The 25,995-nt window shown below is 32.5% G+C and overlaps 2 protein-coding genes across 2 annotated transcripts; both read right to left on the bottom strand.

The window, feature by feature from the left end:
* Positions 1 to 2,311: 2,311 nt before the first annotated feature.
* On the bottom strand, positions 2,312 to 7,664 carry LOC130816004 (actin-related protein 2/3 complex subunit 3). Its single transcript, XM_057682569.1, has 5 exons — positions 7,466 to 7,664; positions 7,300 to 7,348; positions 3,607 to 3,715; positions 3,243 to 3,512; positions 2,312 to 2,689 (listed from the first exon to the last, which is right to left on the bottom strand). Exons 2-5 carry the CDS (start codon positions 7,300 to 7,302, stop codon positions 2,547 to 2,549), a joined length of 525 nt encoding a protein of 174 aa, XP_057538552.1. The 5' UTR covers positions 7,303 to 7,348; positions 7,466 to 7,664; the 3' UTR covers positions 2,312 to 2,546.
* Positions 7,665 to 9,059: 1,395 nt separating this feature from the next.
* On the bottom strand, positions 9,060 to 18,576 carry LOC130816003 (chaperone protein ClpC1, chloroplastic-like). The gene is made up of 9 exons (XM_057682568.1): positions 18,377 to 18,576; positions 17,155 to 17,768; positions 16,730 to 16,845; positions 16,478 to 16,591; positions 16,163 to 16,348; positions 12,157 to 12,590; positions 10,740 to 10,815; positions 10,563 to 10,652; positions 9,060 to 10,354 (listed from the first exon to the last, which is right to left on the bottom strand). The coding sequence occupies exons 2-9, from the start codon at positions 17,738 to 17,740 to the stop codon at positions 9,203 to 9,205; spliced, it is 2,754 nt and encodes a 917-aa protein (XP_057538551.1). The 5' UTR covers positions 17,741 to 17,768; positions 18,377 to 18,576; the 3' UTR covers positions 9,060 to 9,202.
* Between the last annotated feature and the right edge of the window lie 7,419 nt (positions 18,577 to 25,995).

Here is a 25,995-nt window from a genome sequence, read left to right as displayed (position 1 = left end):
GAATTAGAATACATGATCAAGGATTACAACTGATGAGATAAAGAGCATGTCAAGGATTAAAACTTAGTGTAATGTTTTTTCCTGGGGTAAAATTGATCGCTTTCCTATAATACTCTCTTTCAAGGAGGTATAGATATAAATTATCCGTCATCTTTCCTCACCCAAATATCCGTCATCTTTCCTCACCCAAACCTTGTTATTAAGCAAAATTTTAGATAGATGATGAATAAATGAACGGTAATGTTTTTCCCCAACTTTCCTTGGGTGACTATCAGTTTTATAAAATATTTTGTCATTACAAACATATAAACTTTTAAGTATATCGAATTTCATACGATTAGAATTACAAATTTTTATTAAATGTCTTACAAATTAGAAAATAAACTTATTATTAATTTTAGATGCAAAATAGTAAAAACCTTAAGTGTCATACAAGTATAGTCATGTACTCATTTGATAATTTAATTGGTGGTTGAGATATACTCTTAAGTAACGATATAATATCTACATTATAGGTATGACTTATTTAGTTATTTATATTAATTTTTATTGAAATATTAAATTTGAAATATATTATACTTGTGAATTGTAATTGAGAAAATTTTATTTAAATTTATTTGAAATATTATTAATATATTTGCTGAAATAATTTCCATATAGTGCTCCCTTTTTATACAGCTTTATGCATGCTTTCATGGGTGGGCTGACTTGGCTCCATGCAATATCTATCTGTTGAATTTTTTTTTTTACAAAATTCTTCTTATTTTACTGTATATTATTAGAGTTATTTCAACAATTTTTCTTATATTTCAAAGGAAAAATTACAACAAAGTATTTAATAGATTATTTTTTTCAAATTGTACCTAATAAAAAAAGTTTTGCCAAAAATAACTAATAAAAAATTTTCTTTTCTAAAAGAGTACCAACTAACAACTTTTGATAGTTAACTGTCATCTTTTTGATTTGATTTGCAAATGACTTGCACTGAGCTTGTTAACTGGCTTATTTCGCACCAAATATTCGAGCTCCTCTAACTCCTTCATTCTTCTCTCCTCTTCTTTTGTTCATGATTTAAACTAAAAAATTGAAGCTTAAATCAACTGCAGCAAAGGACATATGATTGGGAGTTAAACCAAAATATGACGGTCAACTAATTCTTAGGAAATGAAAAAAAGTTCGTTAGGTATTTTTTGACTAAACTTTTTTATTAGGTACTTTTTAGAAATAAATTGATTATTATTATTGATAATTTTTTCTAATTTAAAACTAGATAACATTAGTGTAATGCACGATCTAAAAAGATTTTCTAATAAACATTTTAGAATTCTATCATGTAATTTCGAAATACATTAATGTAATAAAATTGTAATTTTAAAATGTCTTAAATTTACTACTCCTATTATTTCTAGAATTTTTATAAATTGAATATATTGATTTTTGTAATATAAAAAATCAATGATGATGACAAAAAGATTGCAGTTAATAATATACTGTGCACATATTTGGATGACATTTCTACAAATAATATGAACATTTTCCTTTACAAAAATATGTGCACGTTGTAAAATAGTATGTACGTTTTTAGTTTTCATAGCTTAAGAAATTTTCACCTGATCCTGCCCCTATATATGTGTGTATGTGCGTGTGCGTGTTTTAAAAAAGATATGGTAAATTCCACGCGGTAACCCTGAATTTTTTGCTTTTCCACAAAAGTTTTTTAAATTCACGTGGTGACCTTAAGTTTCCAAGTTTTTCATATGGTAAATAAAATGTTAAGTTTTAGGTTAAATTAAGTACTTATTTATTTCGACTGAATTTCGAAATAGGCCGTCAATTAGGGTGATCACAATATTTGTTTTTTGAAAAAAATGTCATTACGCTGGATAAAATAGCGTAAAGTTGACAAAAAATACTTATATTCTGTCTACCACACGAAAAAGTTGGAAGGTCAAGGTCACCATGTAAAATAAAAAAATATTTGTCTATCACGTGGAAAAAGAGAAACTTTTGTGTTATCATATGAATTTCTCAAAACATATTAATATCTTAAGATAACATGTGGTTTTAGGTCCAGCTTGGCCCAGTTTCCATGTCTTTTGAGTTCAAAAAGTATGCACAACTAAAATGCTAAGGATGGAGAAGACAAGACATGGATAGAACATACCATTTTGTACTTTTAGCCTAAGCAAAATTTCATTGTAGCCGATGTAAATAATTTTTATCCTTGTAATAACTTAAGTTTTGTTTTTAAGTGACCCTTAATTTTAGACATCTTTAAAACTTCAAATAAAAAAAAAAAAAAAAAACCCGCTAATTTAACGAGTATCTTATGATAGTCTATGTACAAAGTATTAATTTCCACAAGCAATTATAATAAAGCTATTCATAGATTTCCTTCTACATCGAGAAGAATTGAGGATTTAAAGAAATTAAGAGGTAATTTTGTCTACATTCTTTGACAGGTTTCACAGCAAGAAGAATGTTACAGATTTGCAACTGGATGATTTTCTCGGTTTTCCATCGGAAACTTTAGAGCAACGAGCCAATCAAAGCGCCACAATGTTTACGAATTTCCGCTTAGCAAATGCCAACCACCATTTGTTGGGAGTGCCATTATGTCGATAAGCAACGCTCAGTAGTCTCCCGCTTGTCTCTTCTCTTATCTGCTTCAGGTAATTTCTGAATAAAACTGTAGACAAACAGTGAAAATCCCGATCTTATGAAGTGTGTACACAACAAATCAACATAGATTTACATAATTACTAACCGAGGCTAATTGAACGACACGAACATGTTTCATTCTTGACAATCGAAACATCATTGGTTTATCAAAAGCCATTATTGACAATCTTAAACTCTAATTTTTCAAACAGCTAGTCTCTTGAGAGACCGTCTCTTTGAAAGACATATCTCAAGTCCATCCATAAAAAATTAATGCTTACTTATCGTATTCTTAACGCCTACTTACATTATCCTTAATGCTTACTTTCCATATCCTTAATGCCTATTTTCAATATCTTAAATGTTTACTTACATCATTCTTAATGCCTGCTTACAATATTTTAAAAAATATATAATGGGCTGACCCAATTAGAGATGGTAGACCGTCTCTCACAAGAATTTGTGTTTTTCAAAACATGCAATCATGCAGAAATCAAATGGTTCTCAAGGTCAATTACACGTTTTAAGGATGCACGTTTGCATGATAAGAGTGATAGTAAAATGAAGTCGAGAAGATTTACCGGCTTCCTGGTATGATTTAGCAGGAGTAAAGAGACCAGGGAATGGGAAACTGGATTCTCCAGGGACGGGAACCTCCTCAAGACCCAAATTGATGATCGCCTTCGTACCTTCAGCCAAGGTTCTACAACCCTCAAGCCTCTTCAAAGCAACGTTAATATAGTACGTCAAGTAAATGAGCAGTTTATCAGCTGGGCTCTTTATGTCAAAGTTCCTGAAGAACACATTGGCACGAAAAAAGGTGATTGCTTCATCAACAATATCGGTACTTTCTGCATAAAATTTCACAATACATGTTCATCAGCAACAAGAAAATTTATTGATGGATAGAACTAAAAGAAATAAACAAATGATGATGAACCAAACCTTGATCAGAAACGGGTGCAGGACCCTTGATATGGCTTTTCAATGAAAGTAGTGGACAACCACAAGCTTTTGTTACTCCTTGATCATCAACAAAACTCGAGTGATAGACCTATGATCTTATCCACAGCTTATATTACTAATACTACTAACATAAAAGCATAAAACTATTGCGCAGGCGTACACATATGAAACAAAAAGATATTCATGCATGCGATGTGAATTCTTCTTGGTAATTCATTCTAGAGACTATTTAAATTGCAAAATTGACCCATCTACATCTATCCTAGGCACATTTACCTATTACATTGCACATTTTTAGAAGCATCAGCAAATTTTTTAGCTCGGATTACAGTTACACGTATTCATATTTATGTCAAATTCATGATCCTGTCACAGAAATTCTAGGAGAGAAATGTAAATTGCACCAACAAACTAGTTGTTTTATAATTAACCACTTTTAGTCAAAAACATTCAATTTGATAAGAATAGGGGAGTAATATGAATCTGGCTAATGGTGTTATCCTATTTTGACTGATAGGGGTACAACACTACTTTTATAGCAGAACTTGGGCAGAAAGGCAAGTCTAGAATCCTAATAAATGCAACTTCCTAATAATACAACGAGACTATACTTGTTTCCATATTACACTAGGAGCCTTGTACTCTAGTACATCACTTAATAACTCTAATGTTGCCTCCTTGATCATAGAGGTAGTAACACAAACACTACGATTGAAAGAAAATAATTAGCTTCATCTATGTGACGTGAATGACCAATCAATGATAATGACCACTGCTTTAAAGCTACCACATGCTCTAAAATAGATATCAGAAGTAGGATTTAGGAACAAATAAACAAGGTTCATGAAACCAAATAAAAACAACCCGACTTAAGCCACAAAATATGCACCACCACACCACTACACCCAAAGATGCTCTAACAAGACCCATAAAAAACATTGCACTAATGGAACCAACCAATACAGGGACAATAATATAAGGTATTGTAATGGTACAACAACTGAACAATATTAAACCTATAGCTTACTTAGGGTTTGAAATAATGATGCATTATCATACTACGATGTACAGTGGTACCAACACAGTAATGTTGCACTGACAGCACCAACCCGACTAGGATTCTTGGACCACACTTGAACATCAAAACAAAACCAAATAGGGGTTGTTTGAACATTCAAACATATTAAGAATCAAAGACCACAAGATTTTTACTTAATATGTTAGTACAAGAGCCAAACTACCCTTGTGTGTTGGTGATGGTACAATAACTCAAGCCAAGACAAACCATATTGTGAGCAATGATGGGGGTGCAAGGGGGTTGAGTGCATTGAATTTGGAGCTTCAAAAAAGCAATGAAGAAGGATCTTTGATGTGCCATGGAGATGGAGCAACAAAGAGCAAGAATATGGGAATGCATGAAGGGTGTCTTGAACAAGGCAAGAAGTACCTTGAACAAAGCAAGAAGGTGCACATTGAGTATCCCTTGAACAATGCATGATGGGGAGGAAAAGGTATTTTAAACGAGGCACACAACTTCTAAAGTCATTAAATGATTTGGGCATGGTGCTCGTTTGAGCACATATAGTGCTCGTTCGAGCACCTTGGAGCAGGGCCAAATACGACTTTTATGTTTTGGTCGATACTTGAGGAGCAAGTTGTCTAATTTGTCATAAGGTTGTTCTAAATGTTTGGGGGCTATATAAGGTCCCTAAATCAGATAGAAATATATAGAGTGAAGGCTAGTACAAGGAAAAAGCGGTTTGGGTAACCTAGAGGGTTTTCTCATATTAGATGAGTGAGCATCATTAAAGGTGCAAGCTATAAGGTAGATAATGTATCTTCAAACATTGTAAATGATATTTCATTAATATAATGTTATTTAGTTTATGAAATATAATCCCATTTGAGGGGGAGGTGTTTAAGACACCATTTATGTGTTGTGTGAGTTTTGTTTCAAAGCTTTAATTTTTTTTATTGCTCTTGTGTATACTCCGTTTTTCTTGCTTCCCTCTACATCTCTTCTTGCCATTTGAGAGTTCAAGCACCTTCCATTTCAATTGATGTTAGAGCTTGGAGTGTTTCCTGTGGATATTTATTGAGGGAAAGTTTGGAGTTTGATAAAGGAGTGATTGTAAAAGTGAATATGTGTTAGATGGTTTGTTGACGCCATTGGGGTTTGTTGAAACCTTTGGGGGGAGAAAAGAATAGTAGGTATACGAGAAATGAAGAGTTGGTTAATGGAGTTCTCAAGAGAGGAGTGTTTGATAATAATGGTGGAAAAGCAAAGACTAGTGATAGAGTCTTTGTTGTTGAGTTAAAAAACTTGAAAAAGCTACTAGGTTTAGTAGCAATGGTGATGAGAATCTATATACGGGGGTTGATGAAGATCCGTTAAAGAAGGATATTGAAGGGAAAACCAAAATCAAGAAGAAAAGAGAGGGAAATGAGGATAAAGTGTGTTATCACTACCACAAGAAAGGCCATATACAATACACTTGCAACAAGTTGAAGAAAGACCTCTGAAACTTGAAGCTTTTGAAGGAGATGAAAAGGCCAATCATGGAGGTTGATGAAGGAGAGAAGCTCAAATAGAAGAAGAGGGTATTACTATATGAGAAGGGTGAGAAACTCAAAGTGATGGAGTCTTAAAGGTGGCAAAGAGGTGCTTAGTGCACTTAAAGGGAGTAATGGGCAAAAAATGGCCATGTGTTACTTAGGAGTAGAGACTTACATCATGTTGAGAGTGGTGCAAGGCTCAAGTCACCAAGAAAAGTGACATTTGTTGATAGTGACTACTATTGATGGGTGGTGCACAAAGAACATTGATGATGTGTTTCGTCTTGAGGGGAAGACAAGGCTCAAATCATATGTTGATGTTGTGAGCACCATTAAAGGGCAAGCTTTAAGCTTGATAGTGTGTGATTAATCATTGTTAGTATTTCATTAATCTAATGTTGTTTAGCTAATGAAATATAATCTCTTTTGAGGGGAGGTGTCTAAGGCACTATCTTTGTTCATCAAAGCTTCAATCTTTTTATTGTTCTTGTGTATACTATGTTTTTCCTACTTCCTTCTACACATTCTTTTGCCATTTGAGGGGTTCAAGCACCTTTCTTTTCACAATAGCATCACTTGGACGAGAAATATGGACGCCAACTACAAAGCAACCCACCCTCTAGAGACCAACCCAACAAGCAAGAACGCCAAACACGTAATCATCGCAAATTGGCACAACTTCCATAAACTTGTCGAGCAACAACACTCGACCAACAAAGTCCACAATGTAAACACGCCCCAGAAACACTTGACAAGAGTTCCAAATTACGACAAACCAGCAATTCAGCCTCGTTGAACAATCAATTAACAAACTATTAACGCCACAAAGGAATGACCATTCAAAGAAAACAATTGCAAGTACCTTAAAAACAAAGACCACATCTTTTGAATAACTAAAACAAATAAATCAACTTTAAAAAATGATCACTACATAATAAAAGGCACACTAACAATGAAAATCCAGACATCAAAATTGCCATATTCCCAATTTCATCGAAAAATACACACGTAATTCACATTGTATCATATTGCACAAACAAGAAAATACCTAGGTACTGAAAATTAACAAAATTAACGAATTTATTCTGAAACAAAGAATATATTTTTTTTCCTTACCATGATGAGGTTTGATCTTACAAATTCAAAAATCCCACCTTGCAAAGATCTGCGCACAAGAAAGTTTAACCACAAATCAATTCATACAAACAATCAAAGATCTTATTTTTGATGAAAGTTGGCAATTCAACATTATTATTACAGGAAGGATTTTGAGAATTTTTACCTGAATTAAATCTTAGACAAATATAGGGACTTTCAGACTTTTTTTTTTTTGATCGATGGGACTTTCAGACTAATTCTTTTTCTTTGTACTGATACTGATTTTCAACTATTTTGATTTGTTTGGTGGATGAGCGAGATTATACGATGTCGTCGTGCCAATTTTATAATTTCACTTTCTTTTTTCCTTTATTTTGTTTGTGGCCAATTTGACAAACTCTGTAATCCCTCCTAGTCTCGTCAACAAAAATTGTTGTGAGACGGTATTGTTGAAAGATCATCTTTAATTGAACCGATCCATAAAGAAAAATTCAGAGTAAATATTGTACGCTTACTCAAAGTACATTTAAGATATTGTAAGAACTGCACACTTACTTGGTGGCATTAAAATTACTGTAAGTAGGCATTTAAGATATTATAAGAAGACATTAATGATACGGCAAGTAGAAATTTAAGGATGATGTAAGTAGACACTAAGGAAATTATAAGTAGGCGTTATAGATGTTGTAAGTAGACATTAAGGATACAGTAAGTAGAGATGTAAGTCGACATTAAAGGTGCTCTAAGTAGGCATTAAGAATATTGTAATTAAGCATTAAAGATACAGTAAATAGGTATTAAAAATTACAAAAGTAGAAATTATATTTTAATGGGTTGGGTCTGAAATCTTTCAAAGAGACAATCTCTTGACTGTCTAATCAAATATGATGTTTATTTTTTGTTTTTGACATATTCACATTAAATGTTATATTTTTGTTTGGTTATTTTTTTCTTATTTATATTTTAGTAGGGTCAAACTATTTACACAATCATTAAAATATAAATTTTTCTTTTTTGTTTTAATTTACTCAGTGCTCACATGTAGTATCAAGTAGTGTGCTTTATTTTTCTTTAATGAGACATTTATTAAATTGTAGTGACTAGATAGTATTACTTTTATTTTATTTTTTGGGTTCCCTACAAACATTATGAAAGAAATAGAAATAAAGATGATAGGCTGGTAAAATATTCCATAGATTGCAATGCATTTTTCTTAAATTGGAGGGCATAATTATAAACTTGATAGGTGGCTACGCATAAATTTAAAAAGTCTTGCTCGTTTTAGATAATGAGTAAATAATTTATATATATATATATATATTTGTTTTGCTGCATGGCCTCTTCATACTGTCCCCCTTATACAAATACATTATATACAAATACATTATTTTATAATACGTTATATATTATTTTCAAAATAGACTAAGTAATCGAAATAAAATAAAATTCACATTTTTTAAATTAAATGGCTTCATATGAGCATCACTTTGCTATAAATTTAAGATGTTATTTATTTTGCCTTATTTACTTTTAGATCGGAGTTTAAAATTGCGTATAATGAGTTGAAGTAGAAGTATATTCAGAAGTAAGAGAGCATTAAATCATATCAAAAAAAATAAAACAAATTCACGGTGACAAACTAAAAAGAAATAGAGACAAATTGAATTAACTAGTACATTACCTTTCAAGCTTCAAGTCAAGTCAGTATATTATACAACAAATTTTCATTTCAGGTGAAAAGTGTCCTTGACTAACAAAAATTGTTGACACATTTCTATTTCCCATAAAATTATATATTTGATAAAAAGTTAACAAAATGATAAAAATTTTAAAAGGTAAAAGAAATCAAGAATTGCCTATGGATAAAAAAAATCAAGCTTTTTTCCAATTTCTATATATCAAAACTTTACTTAGGAAGGATCTAGGAAAACATGCTTGAACTAGTGTTGTTGAGCACAATGATGTTTCCACTAAAATCAGCATCAAGAATAACAGAATCACCATCATGTATTTCTCCTGCAAGCATCTTCTCAGCCATGTTATCCTCTAAAAGTCTCATGATAGCTCTTCTCAAAGGCCTCGCTCCATAACTCGGATCATAACCATCCTCCACTACTTTGTCTTTGAATCGCTCAGTTACTTGTATGTCGATGCCCTTAGTTTTAAGTCGCTTGAAAACTTCCTTGAACATGATCTCGGCAATATCCTTGACTTCCAACTTTGTGAGCTGCCTAAACACAATCATATCATCTAGCCTATTCAAAAATTCGGGTCTAAAATATTGCTTAAGCTCTTCAATCACTAGGCTCTTTATTCTGTTATAACTGCTATTTGTATGATTATATGTCAGATCAAATCCTATAACCCGACCACCCTTCTCAATCACATTGCTTCCGATGTTTGAGGTCATAACCATAAGGGTGTTCTTAAAGTTCACAGTTCTTCCCTTGCTGTCGGTTAACCTTCCATCTTCCAGAATCTGAAGCATCATATTAAAGACATCAGGATGAGCCTTTTCAATTTCATCAAAGAGTACCAATGTATAAGGGCGTCGCCTCACAGCCTCAGTAAGCTGGCCACCCTCGGAGTAACCGACATAGCCTGGGGGAGATCCAATTAACTTCGAAACCGTATGTCTCTCCATGAACTCACTCATATCAAGGCGAACCATGGCTTCTTCGGAACCAAAGTAGTAAGCAGCTAAAGCTTTTGCGAGTTCTGACTTTCCTACACCAGTTGGACCCGAGAAAATGAAGCTGGCGATAGGACGGTCAGGATTCTTTAAGCCAACACGAGCACGGCGAATTGCACGACTGATGGCTTTGACAGCTTCATCTTGACCTATTACTCGTCCATGGAGATTATCTTCCATTCTGAGAAGACGCTTTGATTCATCAAGTGAGACTTTCTGAACTGGTATACCGGTCCAAGAGAAAACTATTTCCCTTATGTCTGCTTCTGTTACAACTGGTCCAACATCGTTCATGTCTGCCTCTTTCAGTTCCTTGTTTTGGCTTATGAGTGCAGAAAGTTGTACCTTTAGGTCGAGTTCTTGGTCTCGCAACTCAGCAGCCTGCAGTGCACATTACATATTGTGGAACTGTTTAGCATATATCATCTGACACACAAGTCATGTTTCCAACACGGGTACATGAAACGAAGAGTCCAAGCAACATATACAAGCAAAACTTGTACATAAATATAAGTTCAAGAAACAAATTTGCAAAAGCACTTGCCCTTAAATTTAGTTTAAAGGAATCACAGATAGCAGAACTCCTTACCCTTTCAAAGTCTTGAATGCGACCAGCAGCATCTTTTTCTTTTGCAATCTGCATGACCTGTTTCTCAAGCTCTCTTACTTCTTCAGGATGCTGAAAAATGGAAGCAATCATTAACGGCTATACATAATGATGTGGAAGAAGTATCATGCCCAAAAACTTTAGTGCATAAATTTATACCGCAGCATGACACAACCGCACCCGAGAACCAGCTTCATCAATAAGATCAATGGCTTTATCAGGAAGAAACCTATCACTGTAGAATATGCACATATATCAAAACATGCCATACACATCGAATAGCAACATACTAATGAGGTATAAAAACTAAAGTCCTTTCCATTTTCCGGCTGTATGTAGGAGAGCTACAATAAGGAAAAAAATAAGGCAACTACTTGCACAGTGAACTGCACAATAGGATCAAACGGCAACCGATCATTACAAGCAAGCCTGACTGAGCATTCCATTATGCATTAGCTATTTTACAACACTTTCTCATAATGGTTTTTCCTATCCTAGTTATTCTTCCCCTCGATAAACTATAAGATGTCCCACTAGAAAAGGAAAAACTACAGTACTGAAAAAGGGCAACTCAAAGCTAGCTCCTTCATTTTACCGCAAGTGTTCATGTCGAATCGAAAGTTTATTTCATAAACATGTTTTGATGAGGGTGACGAACTTTTGTCCTCTCTCTATATTAATGGCAATCAAGTACGCTAATAACTTGACTAACCAACGATAGCAGTCTACCGCTTTGTTAATAGATTAGCTCGGCTAAAGATGCTCTCTGTCACCTAGTATGAGTAGTAAAATGAATCACTTTGGATTTATAATTACTACCTAGTAAGAAGAATACGCAGCCTTTAGCAGACAGCAAAATCAACATTTCATCAGCTTCGGCATTAGCTAGTTCTTTGATAACGAACTTATCAAAAAAAAAAAAGAAAAAAGAAAACATAGTTTTAGAAAATCCTTTTCCACTTTCATAATTCCAAAGTAGGCAAATTTCTTCTTCCAATAAATATAAAGAATACTCCCTATGTCCCACCAAATTTTGCCCCAAGTACAAATTGGGTGTAAATTAAGGACAGTGGTAAAAAGTGGTAAAAAGAGATATTTTTATGAGGGAGTGGGATTTATGTGATGAGATGAAAATACAAGTAAAATGTGTGGATGAGAATTAAAGAATGAGTGTGGGTCATGGCCAAAAATAGTAATGGGGCAAATTTGGTGGCAATGACTAATAGGGAATATGGGGCAAATTTCGTAGGAGTTGGGACAGAGGGAGTATAAGCAAGAAAGGAGTAGTAACATATGTTACTCAGACTTCTCATTTTTACCTCTAATACCCATTGGACCTTTTCGGAACCTTGACACTTTAAATAGGTATGGGCACTTTGCATTACGTTTTAGACAAAACATGGAAGGTTTTATTACATAGCTGAAATGGACACATGGACATGAGACAGACACAAACACTTGAAGCTAAAAACTAGCACATTTATTATCAGAACATTGGTCATTTCACGACAAACTAGTAACTAACGCACTCGACAATCTATAAGGTGTAACGCTAAAATGAGCACAACATACATGCCTGATGTACTGCGAAGACAGTTCTACTGCTGCAACTAATGTTTCATCTGTATAGGAGAGTTTGTGGTAAGTCTCATATCGTTCACGGAGCCCTCTGAGGACCTGAATAGCTTCATCTACTGTGGGTTCAGGCACTTTAACTGGCTGAAATCTTCTCTCTAATGCTGGGTCTTTCTCAATGTGTAGTCTGTATTCATCAAGCGTTGTGGCCCCAATGCACTGTAATTCACCCCTTGCAAGAGCCGGTTTTAAGATGTTTGCAGCATCAATTGCCCCCGCTGCAGCCCCAGCTCCAATCAGTGTGTGCACTTCATCAATAAATAGAATCAAATTATTTGACTCTTTAACTTCTTCCATTATCTTTTGCAGTCTACCCTCAAACTCTCCACGATATTTTGTTCCAGAAACAAGACGGCTCATGTCAAGAGTTATAACCTGAAAGAAAACAGCAACGTAACAAGCAATAAAGCACTTCTGACCCTGATAGCAAAAAAATAAGTCCTAAAACAGTAGTAATCATTCAGTTTCAATGTATGTGACCTGAAAATCTATAAAGTTAATATAACAGTACAAAGAAAATAAAATAAATAAAACTGCTTGGCATTAAGTTTGCTAAATATATGTTCCAGACAATGTGATTACAGTCAATATTTGACCAGTGGTTCCCATATCCATGTAAAAATCCAGCCACTCATGATTGCTTACTCAACAAAATTCTATGAGCAAGTACACATATTACATACAGCACAAGAATGGAATATTCACAAGTGCTCCCAACATTTCATTGTTGATCATAGAATCCACTCATAAGAGGGTGAATAGGAGAAATGGTTGTTATGGTGAAGGAATTGTGTCATACGAAATTATCGGCAATTACTATATATAATTAGGAATATATTAAGGAAATAATAGTAGTGATACTTAAGTAGTTAATATTTACTTGTTGGGGAAAATTTAACACAAGAGTTTATGAATCTTTTGACAGATTTTGGAATCCTCTTGCAAAGGACTCCACCAGGAACACCACAGTTTTTAAGCACAAAAATCAAACTCTATTGGATATGGTTTGATCATTATTGAGTCTTGTTAATCTCCCTATTTCTTTTTTGGGGATTTGCACTTGAAGCTGCTACTTTTACACTCAATATTGTTCCAGCCTGTAAACTCCACATGAGATGTGGATCGACAAAATTCCAAAGATGTGTTTTCACTAGATTTGGGGTTGTGAAGTATATGTAAAACGTTTCTAGTCTACCAACAGTTTAATAAGTGTCTTTTTGTGGGTTATATTTTTACAACTAAAGAACGAATAAAGTGTTTGTTGCTCGTGATGTTGTCTTTTTTGAAAAAAGAATTTATTTACAAGAAGAGAAGGGGTATTGATAAGATTCGAGAAGAGAACCAATGGATAAGGATAACTCCTTATCAGAGTTGACCTGTAAAAAAATGCTCTGCAGGGCGTGCAATGCATTTGTGAACCTCCTACCATTTCGCTTGGGGATAATCCATGCGAGGTTGATGAGACTGTCAAAGAAACTTCTCCAATTAGTCCCTTACGTAGGTCTGGTAGCCTTTTAATCCCGTCTAAAACATATATTTATTTCTACATGACGGAAAATTGTTAAATAATGGTTTTGAACATCAGAAACCTACTTACTACAAAGAAGCTTTAGAAAATAATGACTCCTAAAAATGGCTTAAGGGGATGATGGATTCTAAGTCCAAAAATCAAGTATGGGACTAAGTAGAGTTGCTAGATGGAAGGTGCAAATGGATTTTCAAGCCGAAAACAAACAAGGACGGAATATTAGTGTTTTCAAGGCATGGTTAGTGGCGAAAGGTTACATACAAGTTCATGATATTGACTATGACTAAACCTTTTCACCAGTAGCGATACTTAAATTCATAAGGATACTCCTCGTGATTGTTGCATATCATAATTATGAGATATGGTAAATGCATGAATAAATCGCTTTCTTGAATGGTTTCTTGAAAGGGGATGTATACATGATACAACCTGAAAGGTTTGCAAACTTTAAAGGTCCATCTATGCATTAAAGCAAGCATCCAAAAGTTGGAACCTCAAATTTGAGGAGACAGTCAAATCGTTTGGCTTTCTTAGAAATGAAGGGGAATTTTTGTCTACAAGAAATTGAGTGAGAGTAGCATAGTTTTCTTGGTTCTCTATGTGGATGGCGTACTTATAGAAAATGATCTAGCTACTCTTGAGTCAGTCAAGCAACAACTTAACGGTCATTTCTCTATAATGGACCTAGGAGAAGTAGAGTGCATATTAGGAATAAGGATCTATAGATATAGATCCAAAAGGATGATTGAATTAGTTAAGAGAATCATTTGGATAAGGTTCTTACTAAGTTTAGCATGCATAACTCCAAGGGAAGTGTTATTCCTATGTAGATTGGAATATCCAAATGTTACCCAGATCGAGGAACGATACGGGTCGCGAAACGAGATCAGAATCGCAATTTGCTATTAATTAAAATTTGAGGTGAAGAACATTGGATAATTGCAAAGAATATCCTTAAGTGCTTTCGAAGAACCAGAGCCGTATTTGACCCGGGGCGGGTGGGGCAAAGGCCCAGGGCCCCATATTTCAAAAATTCGGTAGGTTTAATTTATATTTAAATATTAAAAAAGTTCAGAAACAGGACTGCGAAGAACTAAGGATTATTCTTTGACTTATGGTGGACAAGATAAGTTGGTTGTTATAGGTTACATGAATACGAGCTTCCAAAGCGAGAAAGATGACTTTAGATCTTATTCTAGTTTCATGGTTTATCTCAATGAAAGAGAAATAAGCTGGAAAAGAGGCACTATTGCAAATTCTACAATAAAAGTTGTGTACATTATAGCAATTGATGCTGCAACGGAAGTTGTTTGGTAAAAAGTTCATTAGTGAGCTTAGTGTAGTTCTAGGTATTGAGAATGACATTAATTTATATTGTGATGATAAGGAATCTAAATCTCACCAGAAATCCAAGCTCGTACTTGGGAAATATCATCTTATTCGAAAAATCATTGAGAGATAGTTTGCGAAGAATGATAATTATACTCAATCTATGGGAATCAAACATGGGGAAAATGGATTTAGATTGTTTACTTTCATGTTCGTAATTGTATCGACATTAAAAATATTTTGGTTTTAATGTTTATCAATGGAACTCTCCATATGATGAACTAAAATCACACACTATATGAGTCGCTAATCAAAAATACTAAATTGGACATAAGTGATTTGTTGGAGACTAGCATATGCTTGATTGATATCGCAGTTGTATGGGCTACGAAGACATAGAAATGTCTAGTCAAGGATATGAATACATAGAATATGTTGTGACATGGCCAAATGATAATCTAGTAGTAGAATAATCATATTGTATTTAGAGATTCCTTTGACAAGTATTTCATTGCTATTATGATAATATTGATTTAACTTTGATTATGTCAAACACCGCGCCATAAAAGGAGATTATAAGTTAGTTTCGTCACGATTTGAGTGGCAATAAAAGTTTATACAAGATTGAACAAGTTTTCCTATAGATAGATTTGATGTGAGGGTCACTTGATAAGTTAAAATTTTAAAATGAATGCCCATGCTGTTAATCATTGTTTTATCAATTCGAATGCACAAATCAAGTGCAAACATCATGTGTAACAATGGTTGTTAACATGTTATTAAAATTCTCACATTAATCAACTTAAAGAATTTTTAAATTTTCATATTGTCTACGCACAAGTGGGAAATTGAAGGAATTGTGTGATAAAACATTCTCGGCAATCACTAAATATAATTTGGAATATATTATAAAAACAATAATAGTGATACTTTAGTGATTATAATTTACTTACTAGAGAATAAATATTATAATTGGACAAATATGATTGGACAATAACTAAACCTTCTTATTCCTAAAAGGTCACACATAAGTATATTTAATTGCTCAAATATTATTGTTTCCGAGACAAGAAAACATGAATTGGAATACCTGCTTTCCCTCAATTGTTTCCGGGACATCACCAGAAGCAATTAACAGCGCCAGTCCTTCCGCAATAGAGGTTTTGCCAACACCCGGATCTCCGATGAGGCAAGGGTTGTTCTTCGTGCGACGACTTAGTATTTGAATGACACGTTCTATTTGCTTTTCCCTTCCAATAACAGGATCCAATTTTCCCTTCATATACGGAAAAAATTCAGCTAAAAGACAATGTACATATGACAATATCTTTGTGCAGTTTCTATTTAACATCAACTTGAAGCCTCGAAAGAGAGAGAGAGACAAAGGATCTAAGGTTATGGATACCTCTTTTGCCTTCTGTGTCAAATTTGTGCCATACTCTTGCAATGTGGCCATACTATCACTAGAGTTCCCACTGGTTTGAGCAATAGGCTCCTTTTCATCCATCATGATTACAACCTAATTAGACCATCCCGATTCTCACTAATGTCAGTAGACAACAACAACGCCAAAGCCTTAACAACACCAATGCCAGTAGAAAAAATTAAAAACGACTTCATGCACGATTTAACAGCATAAAAAAATAATAAATCCAACCTGCTCGCGAATCTCTTTTGTATCAACAGCCAGACTATCAAGGACACGGGCAGCTACACCTTCACCTTCACTAAGCAATGCCAAAAATAAGTGTTCTGCACTAATATAATTTTGACCTACAATTACACATAAACAAAACATCAGTTGTAAAGGCAATTCTGTAATTAAGACGTTTTAACAAGTACTTGCGACCTATGTTACTTGGATCAATGATATGGACTTCAATCGCCCCACCCCAAACGAATGACTCGGAAATGTAAGTGTCTGAAATGATAACTTGAATCCAGGTTTAGATATTATAATACAATATTCAAAGGCATGATATGAAAACAAGGAGGCAAGGCCCATAAAAATACAACAAAAATAAGGCATCCGTCCTAGGAGCTTGTCCTTCATGTCATATTATGTCAATAGCAAAGTCTTACCAAGTTTACGAGCCTCATCAAGTGACAGCTCTAAAACATGCTTTGCTCGAGGACTAAACGGAATTTCAATAGGAATAAAACCACTGCCTTTTCCAACTATCTTTTCAACCTCAATACGTGCTTTTTTCAAGCTAACGCCTGCAGATTTCAAAACCTTAGCCGCAATGCTAGTTCCTTCACCAGCAAGTCCCAACAAAATTTGCTCCGTACCAACAGCATTTTGACCTAATCGCCTTGCTTCCTCCTGAGCAAGCAGGATAACTTTGATTGATTTTTCAGTAAATCGATCAAACACAGCCTTCACAACAGCGTTCCTAGCTTTTCCTTTGTAAACCAACATTGCATCCTTCATCTTAGAATCAAACCCTATAGCTTTAAGACTTCCTATAGAACCCAAAAAAGGTGTACATACTCGTAATCTCGAAAAAGCATAAATTCTTAATCTCGATACATCATGAGGTGCTACCATTTTTAGCGATGAAGTTATAACCCTTTCGGAACCTTGAAATTTCCCATGTCTTCGTTGATAGTTTATGGAAGCTGGTATCTTTAACAAATGAGGTGACGCAACAGCAATATTATTCATTGTATAATGTTAAACAAAACCAGAAATTCTGCATTCAAAGACAAAAACCCAAAATCAGAAATTTTGCCAAATCACTTCAACATTTTTTATTGTATGGAAATTTAAAATTAGATAAAGAAATGAATTTTACTGATTTATTGTATCAAACATATTAATAAGCACAGTCATCTAGAACAAAATCTACAAATTTTCATGCACCCAACAGAGAACAAAACCCTTATCCACAAAAGAACAAACTTTTTTAACAAACTATACGCATTATAGAAAAAAAAAAAAAAAAAGACACGACAATATATGAAGCAGCCAATATTATACATAGTATTGTATATAAAACACAATGATCCAGGCTAAAATCTGCAAATTTTCATGCATCCAAACAGAACAAAAGCCAATGTTGCTTAAAAGACCAAAACTTTTAACAAAATCAAAACAGAAATTTTCACAACCCCACAAAACCATCATTTGCATCAAGTATCAAAAAACTCAGTAAAAACATATGTAACTTCAGATTTTATTTAATTTAAAAATGAAATTCTAAATATGGTGATGAATTATAATTTATAAATTAGGGATAATTATCAAGTGAATACAGACATACAGTTGAAAATCAATATTGGTTATTAAACTAAACAATACCTTTTGAATTCCAATTAGAATTTAGGGGCAGGCGGCAGCAGACGTTCTTAACTTCTGGTGTTAGGAGGGGTAAAGGTTGGTCGGTGGCGTAGAAATATCAATCGGCGGTGGCGGTGGCGGTGGTGGTGGTTATTCTCGACGGCAGGAGCGACGCGAAAGTTTTGAGGAAGAGAAAAGTCAGGAGTGTAATATTCAGAACTCTCAAGTCTCTGCTTTAGATCGAAAGCGTTTGAGTATCAGCTATTTATGGGTATGGGTGGGCCTTTTTACGCTTTTCTCTGCTCTTTGATTGTTTTGTAAGCATTACTGTCCGAGAAAAATATGAAAATATTAAATTATTTAAAAATAATTAATATAAAATTATTTTTATTAAATTAACAATAGAATTATTCCTATTAAATGAATAATATTAGAAGTGATGTTACAAGTCATGAATGTATTAAAATGTGGGGATGCTATCGTATGAACATAGGAAATAATGTATAAATAGTAACTGCATTGTACTATAGTAACCACATTGTACTATATATATGTGCATTATTTTGCATTATTGAATACACAAGAAAAAGATATATAAATTTATCAATCTGATATACTATTCTTCTCCTTATATTCTCCCTACTTTTTAACAAATAGTAGATATTCAAAATAATTTTTTTCTATCATTATTCATTTTTGTAAATATTAAACACTATGCATTCAGAGAAGAAAGTGTATAATAAAAAAAAAAATAAACTTTACAAATTCATTCGATCAAATATATTAACACAAATACACAATCATTTAGAATAAATTCTACAAATTTTCATGCACCCAAAAGAAAACAAAACCCTTGTTCACATTGCGAAAATACCAAATGGGATTTGATCTGACCTGTGATCCGATTGGCAGTGTGTGGTATGGTGTACCGGAGCTCCGTGGACTGGGGCTGCTTGCTTGCGTAAGGGGTCCAGAGTGTGCCCTTGAACGTTACTACAAACAAGAGTTACTAAATATATCTATTGAAAAATTGATGATCTAAGTTTGATGCTTAAAACATCTACTTAATTTATATGCTTCAAGCACCTAATTATTATCTTAAAATGTATTATATTCACCAAGTGCATTAAGCTGTATGACAATCTATGTTTTTTAGGGCCAACTTTAATACTTAAAACATTTACTTTATACGGTTAAAGTACCTACTTATATGTTAAATTTTATTGTACTTCACTACATGCATTAAAGTGGCATAATTTGACCATTAAAAGTTATGACATGTTTTAGCATCTATTTTAATACTTCAGATATTAACTTTATAAGGTTAAAACAAATATTTCTATCTTAATATATATATATATATATATATATATATATATATATATATATATATATATATATATATATATATATATATATATATATATATATATTCATTTTTTGATTGTTAATTGTTAAATAATACCTCAAATCGTATTTGTTAATCGATCAATTAGGGTATTCGGATTAATTGGTGGAAAGTTTCTAAATTCAGACTTCCATATTTAATCTCTTGAAATTTATTAGAGTTTTAATTTATTAGTAATTTAATTCTACAATTGATTTAATACTTCCTCCATTCTTTTTTGTTCTTTCCGTTTACGTTTTTCACAATTTTTAAAGCAAATTTAAAAACTCAATATCTCTAAAATACACATAATAAAAAAATTATAAAAAGTACATAATAAAAAAGTATACATTAAAATGAATCTAACGAGATCTCATATAGACATATTTTATCTTCTAAATATATGTCAAAAATATTAATCAAATTTCTCTCTCCTTAGGCTAAGATGAAATATTCCAAATAAGAAGAACATTAGAGAACCGCAGAATTATGAGTTTAGATAATTACTTTAGGATTTTTGGTTATACATTTTCAAATTGTTGTATATGACATTGAAAAATAAGAGTTTTAGTTTCTAATTTTTCTATTCTACTATTGAACAAACATGAGGCTAAAGATATATTGTGTTATAGAGGTGTTCATTCGGGTGATTGGGTCGGTTTCGGACGGGTGTCATTCGGTTCAGTTGTATTTCGGATCGGTTATTTTTCGAATGCGTGTTACGCCGGGTCACACTCGGGTCAGGTCGATTAGTCACGGTTCGGTTGAAGATCAGTTATTCGAGCTATCGGGTTAGTATCGGTTCTGTGTCGGTTGAAGTTTGTGTCGAGTAGTCAATCGATCTCGGACTGTCATCGGTTAATAATCGGTTCGGTTTTACCGGGTAGAGATCGAGTTCGGGTATTATTTTCCAGTAGAATTCGGCTACGAATTATTAATTATTATAGATCGAGTCAATATCAGATTAAGTTGTTAGACATTTTTTAATTGATGATAAGATTTCCCTTAGTTAAGGCAAAATAGTTAAAGTGCAAATCAGTTAGTGATTATTACTTTGTTACTTTTACTTGTTTGACTGTAAATTAAAATTAAAGTTTTATCATTTTTCATCTAATTTGATTAAAAATAGTTAAATAAACATTGACCATTGATTGTTAACTCTAAATCTATAAAACCATGTATGTATAAAATTTAATTTATTAAAATTTCTATTACTTTATTAGATTAACTAATAAGATGATTGAATATGAGTCGATCATACCTCTATGTTAAAAATTGGTTCAGGTTTACAGCATTTCGATTAAAAATTCGTTCGGGTTAAGTCGATTTTAGCCGGATCAAGTTTGGTTTTGAGCATGATTCGGATCGAGTATGACTCGGGTCGGTCACTATTAGGTTTGGGTAATCTCAGTTAACGGTTACACGTCGGTTATAAAATCGGTCGCAGTTCGAGTTCGATTTTACGATTTTCGGTCGTAAATCGGTTCGGGCGCAACTTTGGTTCGGATAATGTCGATTTGATAAACCTAAAAAAGAAACATATTTTCGGATCGGTTAACTTTCGATTTCGGGTCGGATCATATTTAAATAGCTCTATTTGTGTTAATTGTTGTGTATTACCTTGAAAAATATACAACCTCTCCTTTTCAAAATTTTTGGGAGGGTCTTTACAGTATGTTTGATGTGGAAATTCTACAATTTCACTGTGACTATCTAGATTTCGTCTGCATGATGACAATCTCCATGGATATTTATATATTTTTTAAACTATAATCATCATATCATATAATTATCTAACACAATAACCGCTATAATACGTGTGGTATTGAGAATAAAAGCTGAAAAATGATAAGGAGATGCCACGAATACCTTGCAAAATAAGTTTGAGAACAAATCTTTGCATATCCTATAGGGGTAAATCAGGCTAATTCAAAAGCTTCCGTTGAAAGCTACTACATACTTGTCTTTTTCATGAATTGGCAGTATCTTTAAAAAAGGATAATTACTATATTTCTTCCATAAACTTTCTTTCAGATGTGCATCCCTCTTTTTATTTCTTTTTTCCATTTATGTATCTTTCTTTTTATTTTCTGAAAATCTCTCAATGGTTATTTCTTTGATATGTTTTGGGAGTTTTTGAAGACAAAAAGGAGATTTATAAGTAGAATACAAAAAAATTTAAGCTTCTTCAATGTATAGGTGTGATAATGTTTTGTTTGAGTCAATTTCGATCTAAAAGTTTGCATATTTGGGGCTTTTAATTTGGATTTTTCAAAAACTATGATTTACAATTTACAGTTTGTGAAGGGGTTTTTAAAATTATAAAGAGATATCATGAATTTGAGACTTTTATGATTAAATAAAAATTTGAATTTTGTATTCTTGGATTTAAATTTGGGAAGGAGTTTTTATAAAAAGGATTTGAATTTTATTTCTCATTTGATTGCTTTTTTTGCCAATAAGTATATCTAGTGTATACAATGAATCTAATAGTTAGTATTTCTTTGACAAAAACATGAAGTTATATAAAAATCTGTAAAAAGTGTGCTCAACCATACAGGTGAAGTATATTTTTATGTTTATTGTTAATGCTCATAATTGATAGGTAAAAGAAGCTAAAATTCGATAAATTTAAGTTACTAACAAGAAAAATATGATTATATGAAACTTTATACAAACATAAAATTATACATTCCGTGCATGACACGGGTATTATACTAGTTACATCTTAATTAAGTTGGCCAAATTTGTTGTTGAAAATAATTACTTATTGACAAAATTCTATGCCTTATGCTTACAAATGATCGACATAAAAATGAAATGAGTTTGTACTTTGTAGTAACGAAATTATATCAAATGCGGGTCATTGAACCTTCACAGTTAAACACATAATCTAAGTTGTTCTTTTTCCTTGATATATTATTTGTAATTTTTTAAAAAAGCTCTATGGGGTAATCAATAAGGTCGTTTGACATCCCTAAAATCTAAAAAAGAAACAAATAGTAAATATTGATTTTTGATGTAGAAGCTTCTTGAAATGTAAATGTGGGTTTGAATTAATGAATGTAGGATTTAGTATTTTGAGTAATTATATATAAGTGAATTTTGGTTTTGAGTAGTTGATTATAAAACTAGTTTTTTGAATAATGGGTTATGGATTTGGTATCGAAGTGTTGGGTTGGAATTACAAGTTATTGTAGTGGGAATGTGGGATCATGAACATTCAAGATTTGATTATAATGTTAGAAAATAGAACATGTGTACTCTTTTATAAATATGACATCTTTTTTATTTTTATTTTTATTTTTTTATTTTTTTGACTCGCTCTTGATTAACCCACGAAGTACAAATGATAACCACTTCTCATTCACTTTGTACTTCTCAATGTCATTCTAGCTTTCTTCTTATCTTCTCACTTCATAACTTCTCTTCAAGACTTACATGGCGCCACTTTGACCAAGATCCTTATCGGATAACCCGACGCCAATGACAAAGCGTAGCTTGTGGAGCTTAAGAATCTTAATATAAATGTGACTAGAGGCCACCTTATTGGGGTTTGCAAGGCTCACTTGGTAACATTTTAGCTAAGAGGCAGTGACGAACATGTGCGTCCAATGGCAAAGTATAATCATGGCCCCATACAATGACCATATATAGATGATCCAGGCCTTATAAAACTAAACCAATTTGAGGTACCAATTCAATGAAGTCATGCAAACCAAACATATTCTGATACTTCATCAATAAGACTCATTCCCATTCAAACAAACATACTCCATTACTCCATTAATAACAAAGTCATTCTTTTTCACGAAACATAAACCAAAACCTCATCAATAAGGAAATTGTTTCCAACTTTTCATCCCGGTTAAAATAATCCTACACTCCATTTATAAGACAATCAATCTCCATCCCTATCATCATTAATATATTATCCAAACTTGAAGATTGCATAATCATTAATAATATCAACCAATCATTTAATAACAATTCATAGCTGGAATACAACATATATATTCATATAACTCGATAAATATATAATGCAAGACGCATACATAGGTTAGTTATTACGTGCATGTACCTGTAACTGCAACTACACTACAAAAAGTTACAACAATCATTAAAGACACGGCTTTACATCCCTCTTGTGAACTTAAAACCTATAAGTGCACATGAAGCACATATAGTGTTGAATGTATCCTATAAAACAAATAGCTAGTCTCTTGAGAGACCGTTTCTTTGAGAGACGTATTTCAAGCCCAATCTATTAAAGATTAATGCCTATTAACCGTGTTCTTAATGCCTACTTACTTTATCCTTAATGCTTACTTACTGTATCCATAATGCATACTTTCAATATCTTAAATGTTTACTCACATCATTCTTAATGTTTACTTACAATATTTTAAAAAATATATAATGGGTCGACCCAATTAGAGATGGTCTCTCAAAAAAACTGTCTCTCACAAGAATTTGTGAAATCATTTCACATCACTTAAGGTGCGTTCAACAAAATAATAAATTAAGCAACAATATGTAGTCAGTTGTTTTCAAAACATTGCAGCTTCTAACATACTTAAATCAACTAGCGTTTAATAAATAAATTATATTCCAATAGTTTTTATAAGAACTACTTTTACAGAACAATAAAAACTATATATATAATTAATTAGACAGTTAAGTACCTAATAATGACAATTGTACAACTATAACTACCACAACTAATAACTAACAACTAACAACTTCGTAGACAGGTTACAACTAACCACACAACTAAATTACAAGTATAAATGCATGATAGTGATTGGTTACTTGTTGTACTATTGACTAGTGGGATATGTGCATGAGACAACATGTAAGGGGTGGCAAAGAAAACCAGGTTGCCTTTAAACTTAATTAGTGATCTCCAATTAACAAATTGCATCACAAATTTAATGACAACTTGGAATTGGTCATCAAAAAGCCAATTGTCCCCAAAAGATGTGGAAGTGATTTTCAATTATAAGAATAGTTTTAAGATTGGTCCTTTCTATTAAAGAATATTGGATGACTTGGAGAAGCGTAAATTCTCTTATCTTTTAATTTAATCTATTATTGTATTGGTTTAAGCTAAGTTGATAATATTTTGTATATGTGTCTTAGTAGGAAGTACATATTTAGTGCATATAATGAAACATATGTTATGTCTTATCATTTTCTTTTTCACATATTAATTTATTGACCCTTAAACTATTTATATGTTTTATCAATCAATAATTTGTTTTACGCAAATTTTTGTGAGAGACCATCTCTAATTGGTCGGTCCATCATATGTTTTTTTAAATATTATAAGTATGCATTAAGAATGATTTAAGTAGATATTTTAAGATGTTGAAAGTAGGCACTAAGGATAACGTACGTAGGCATTAAGAATACGATAAGTAGACATTAATCTTTAATGAGTTGGGCTTGAGATACGTCTCTCAAGAGACTAGCTTAAATAATTTTAGACGTATTTCAAGATCAATCCATTAAACATTAATGCCCACTTACCGTATTCTTGATGCATACTTATATTATCCTTAATGCTTACTTATCGTATCCTTAATGCCTAATTTTAATATCTTAATTGTCTACTTACATTATTTTTAATGCCTAATTTCAATATTTTAAAAAATATAAATAAACCGGCCCAATTAAAAATAATCTTTCAAAGAAACCGTCTTTCACAAGAATTTGTGATTTCCTTTATACTTTATGAAGGCTATATATACAAATAATGTTTGTATATTAGCCTTTTGAGTAACCTAAAATAATGAGAAAACATACGTACAAGGTAAAATGTCGTCCCCATAGAATGTTAGAAATGACAATTGACTTGTACTTGTAGTCTTGTACGCATTTCTTTACTACTAAACTAGGAATGTTTTATTCAATCTCAAACAAAGAAAAGGAATGTTTTATTGAGTTTAAAAGACTAGAATTTCAACACAAAAATAAATTAAATTAATAAAGATTAAAAATTTATTTACTTTGATAAAAATAAAGTGAATAAAAAACCAAAAAAATCACTGAAATAAGTTGGATTTGACAAAAATATATAAAGTGGTGAAATGAAAGCGTTAATCAAATTATCTAGTTCAAATATCATCTATTCTCTTAATTACACATTTTTTTAGGATCTAGCTAAGCTAATCGACAATAAACCTAAAATCAAACCGAATTTTTCATTAACCTTAATCGATCGTTTTAAGTAATTATGCTATGATTGTCA

Source organism: Amaranthus tricolor, chromosome 6, assembly GCF_026212465.1.
Source record: "Amaranthus tricolor cultivar Red isolate AtriRed21 chromosome 6, ASM2621246v1, whole genome shotgun sequence".
In the NCBI taxonomy this organism is placed as follows: Eukaryota; Viridiplantae; Streptophyta; class Magnoliopsida; order Caryophyllales; family Amaranthaceae; genus Amaranthus; species Amaranthus tricolor.
Note: the sequence above shows the minus strand (reverse complement) of the source record. Positions and strands in the feature narration are given on the sequence as shown.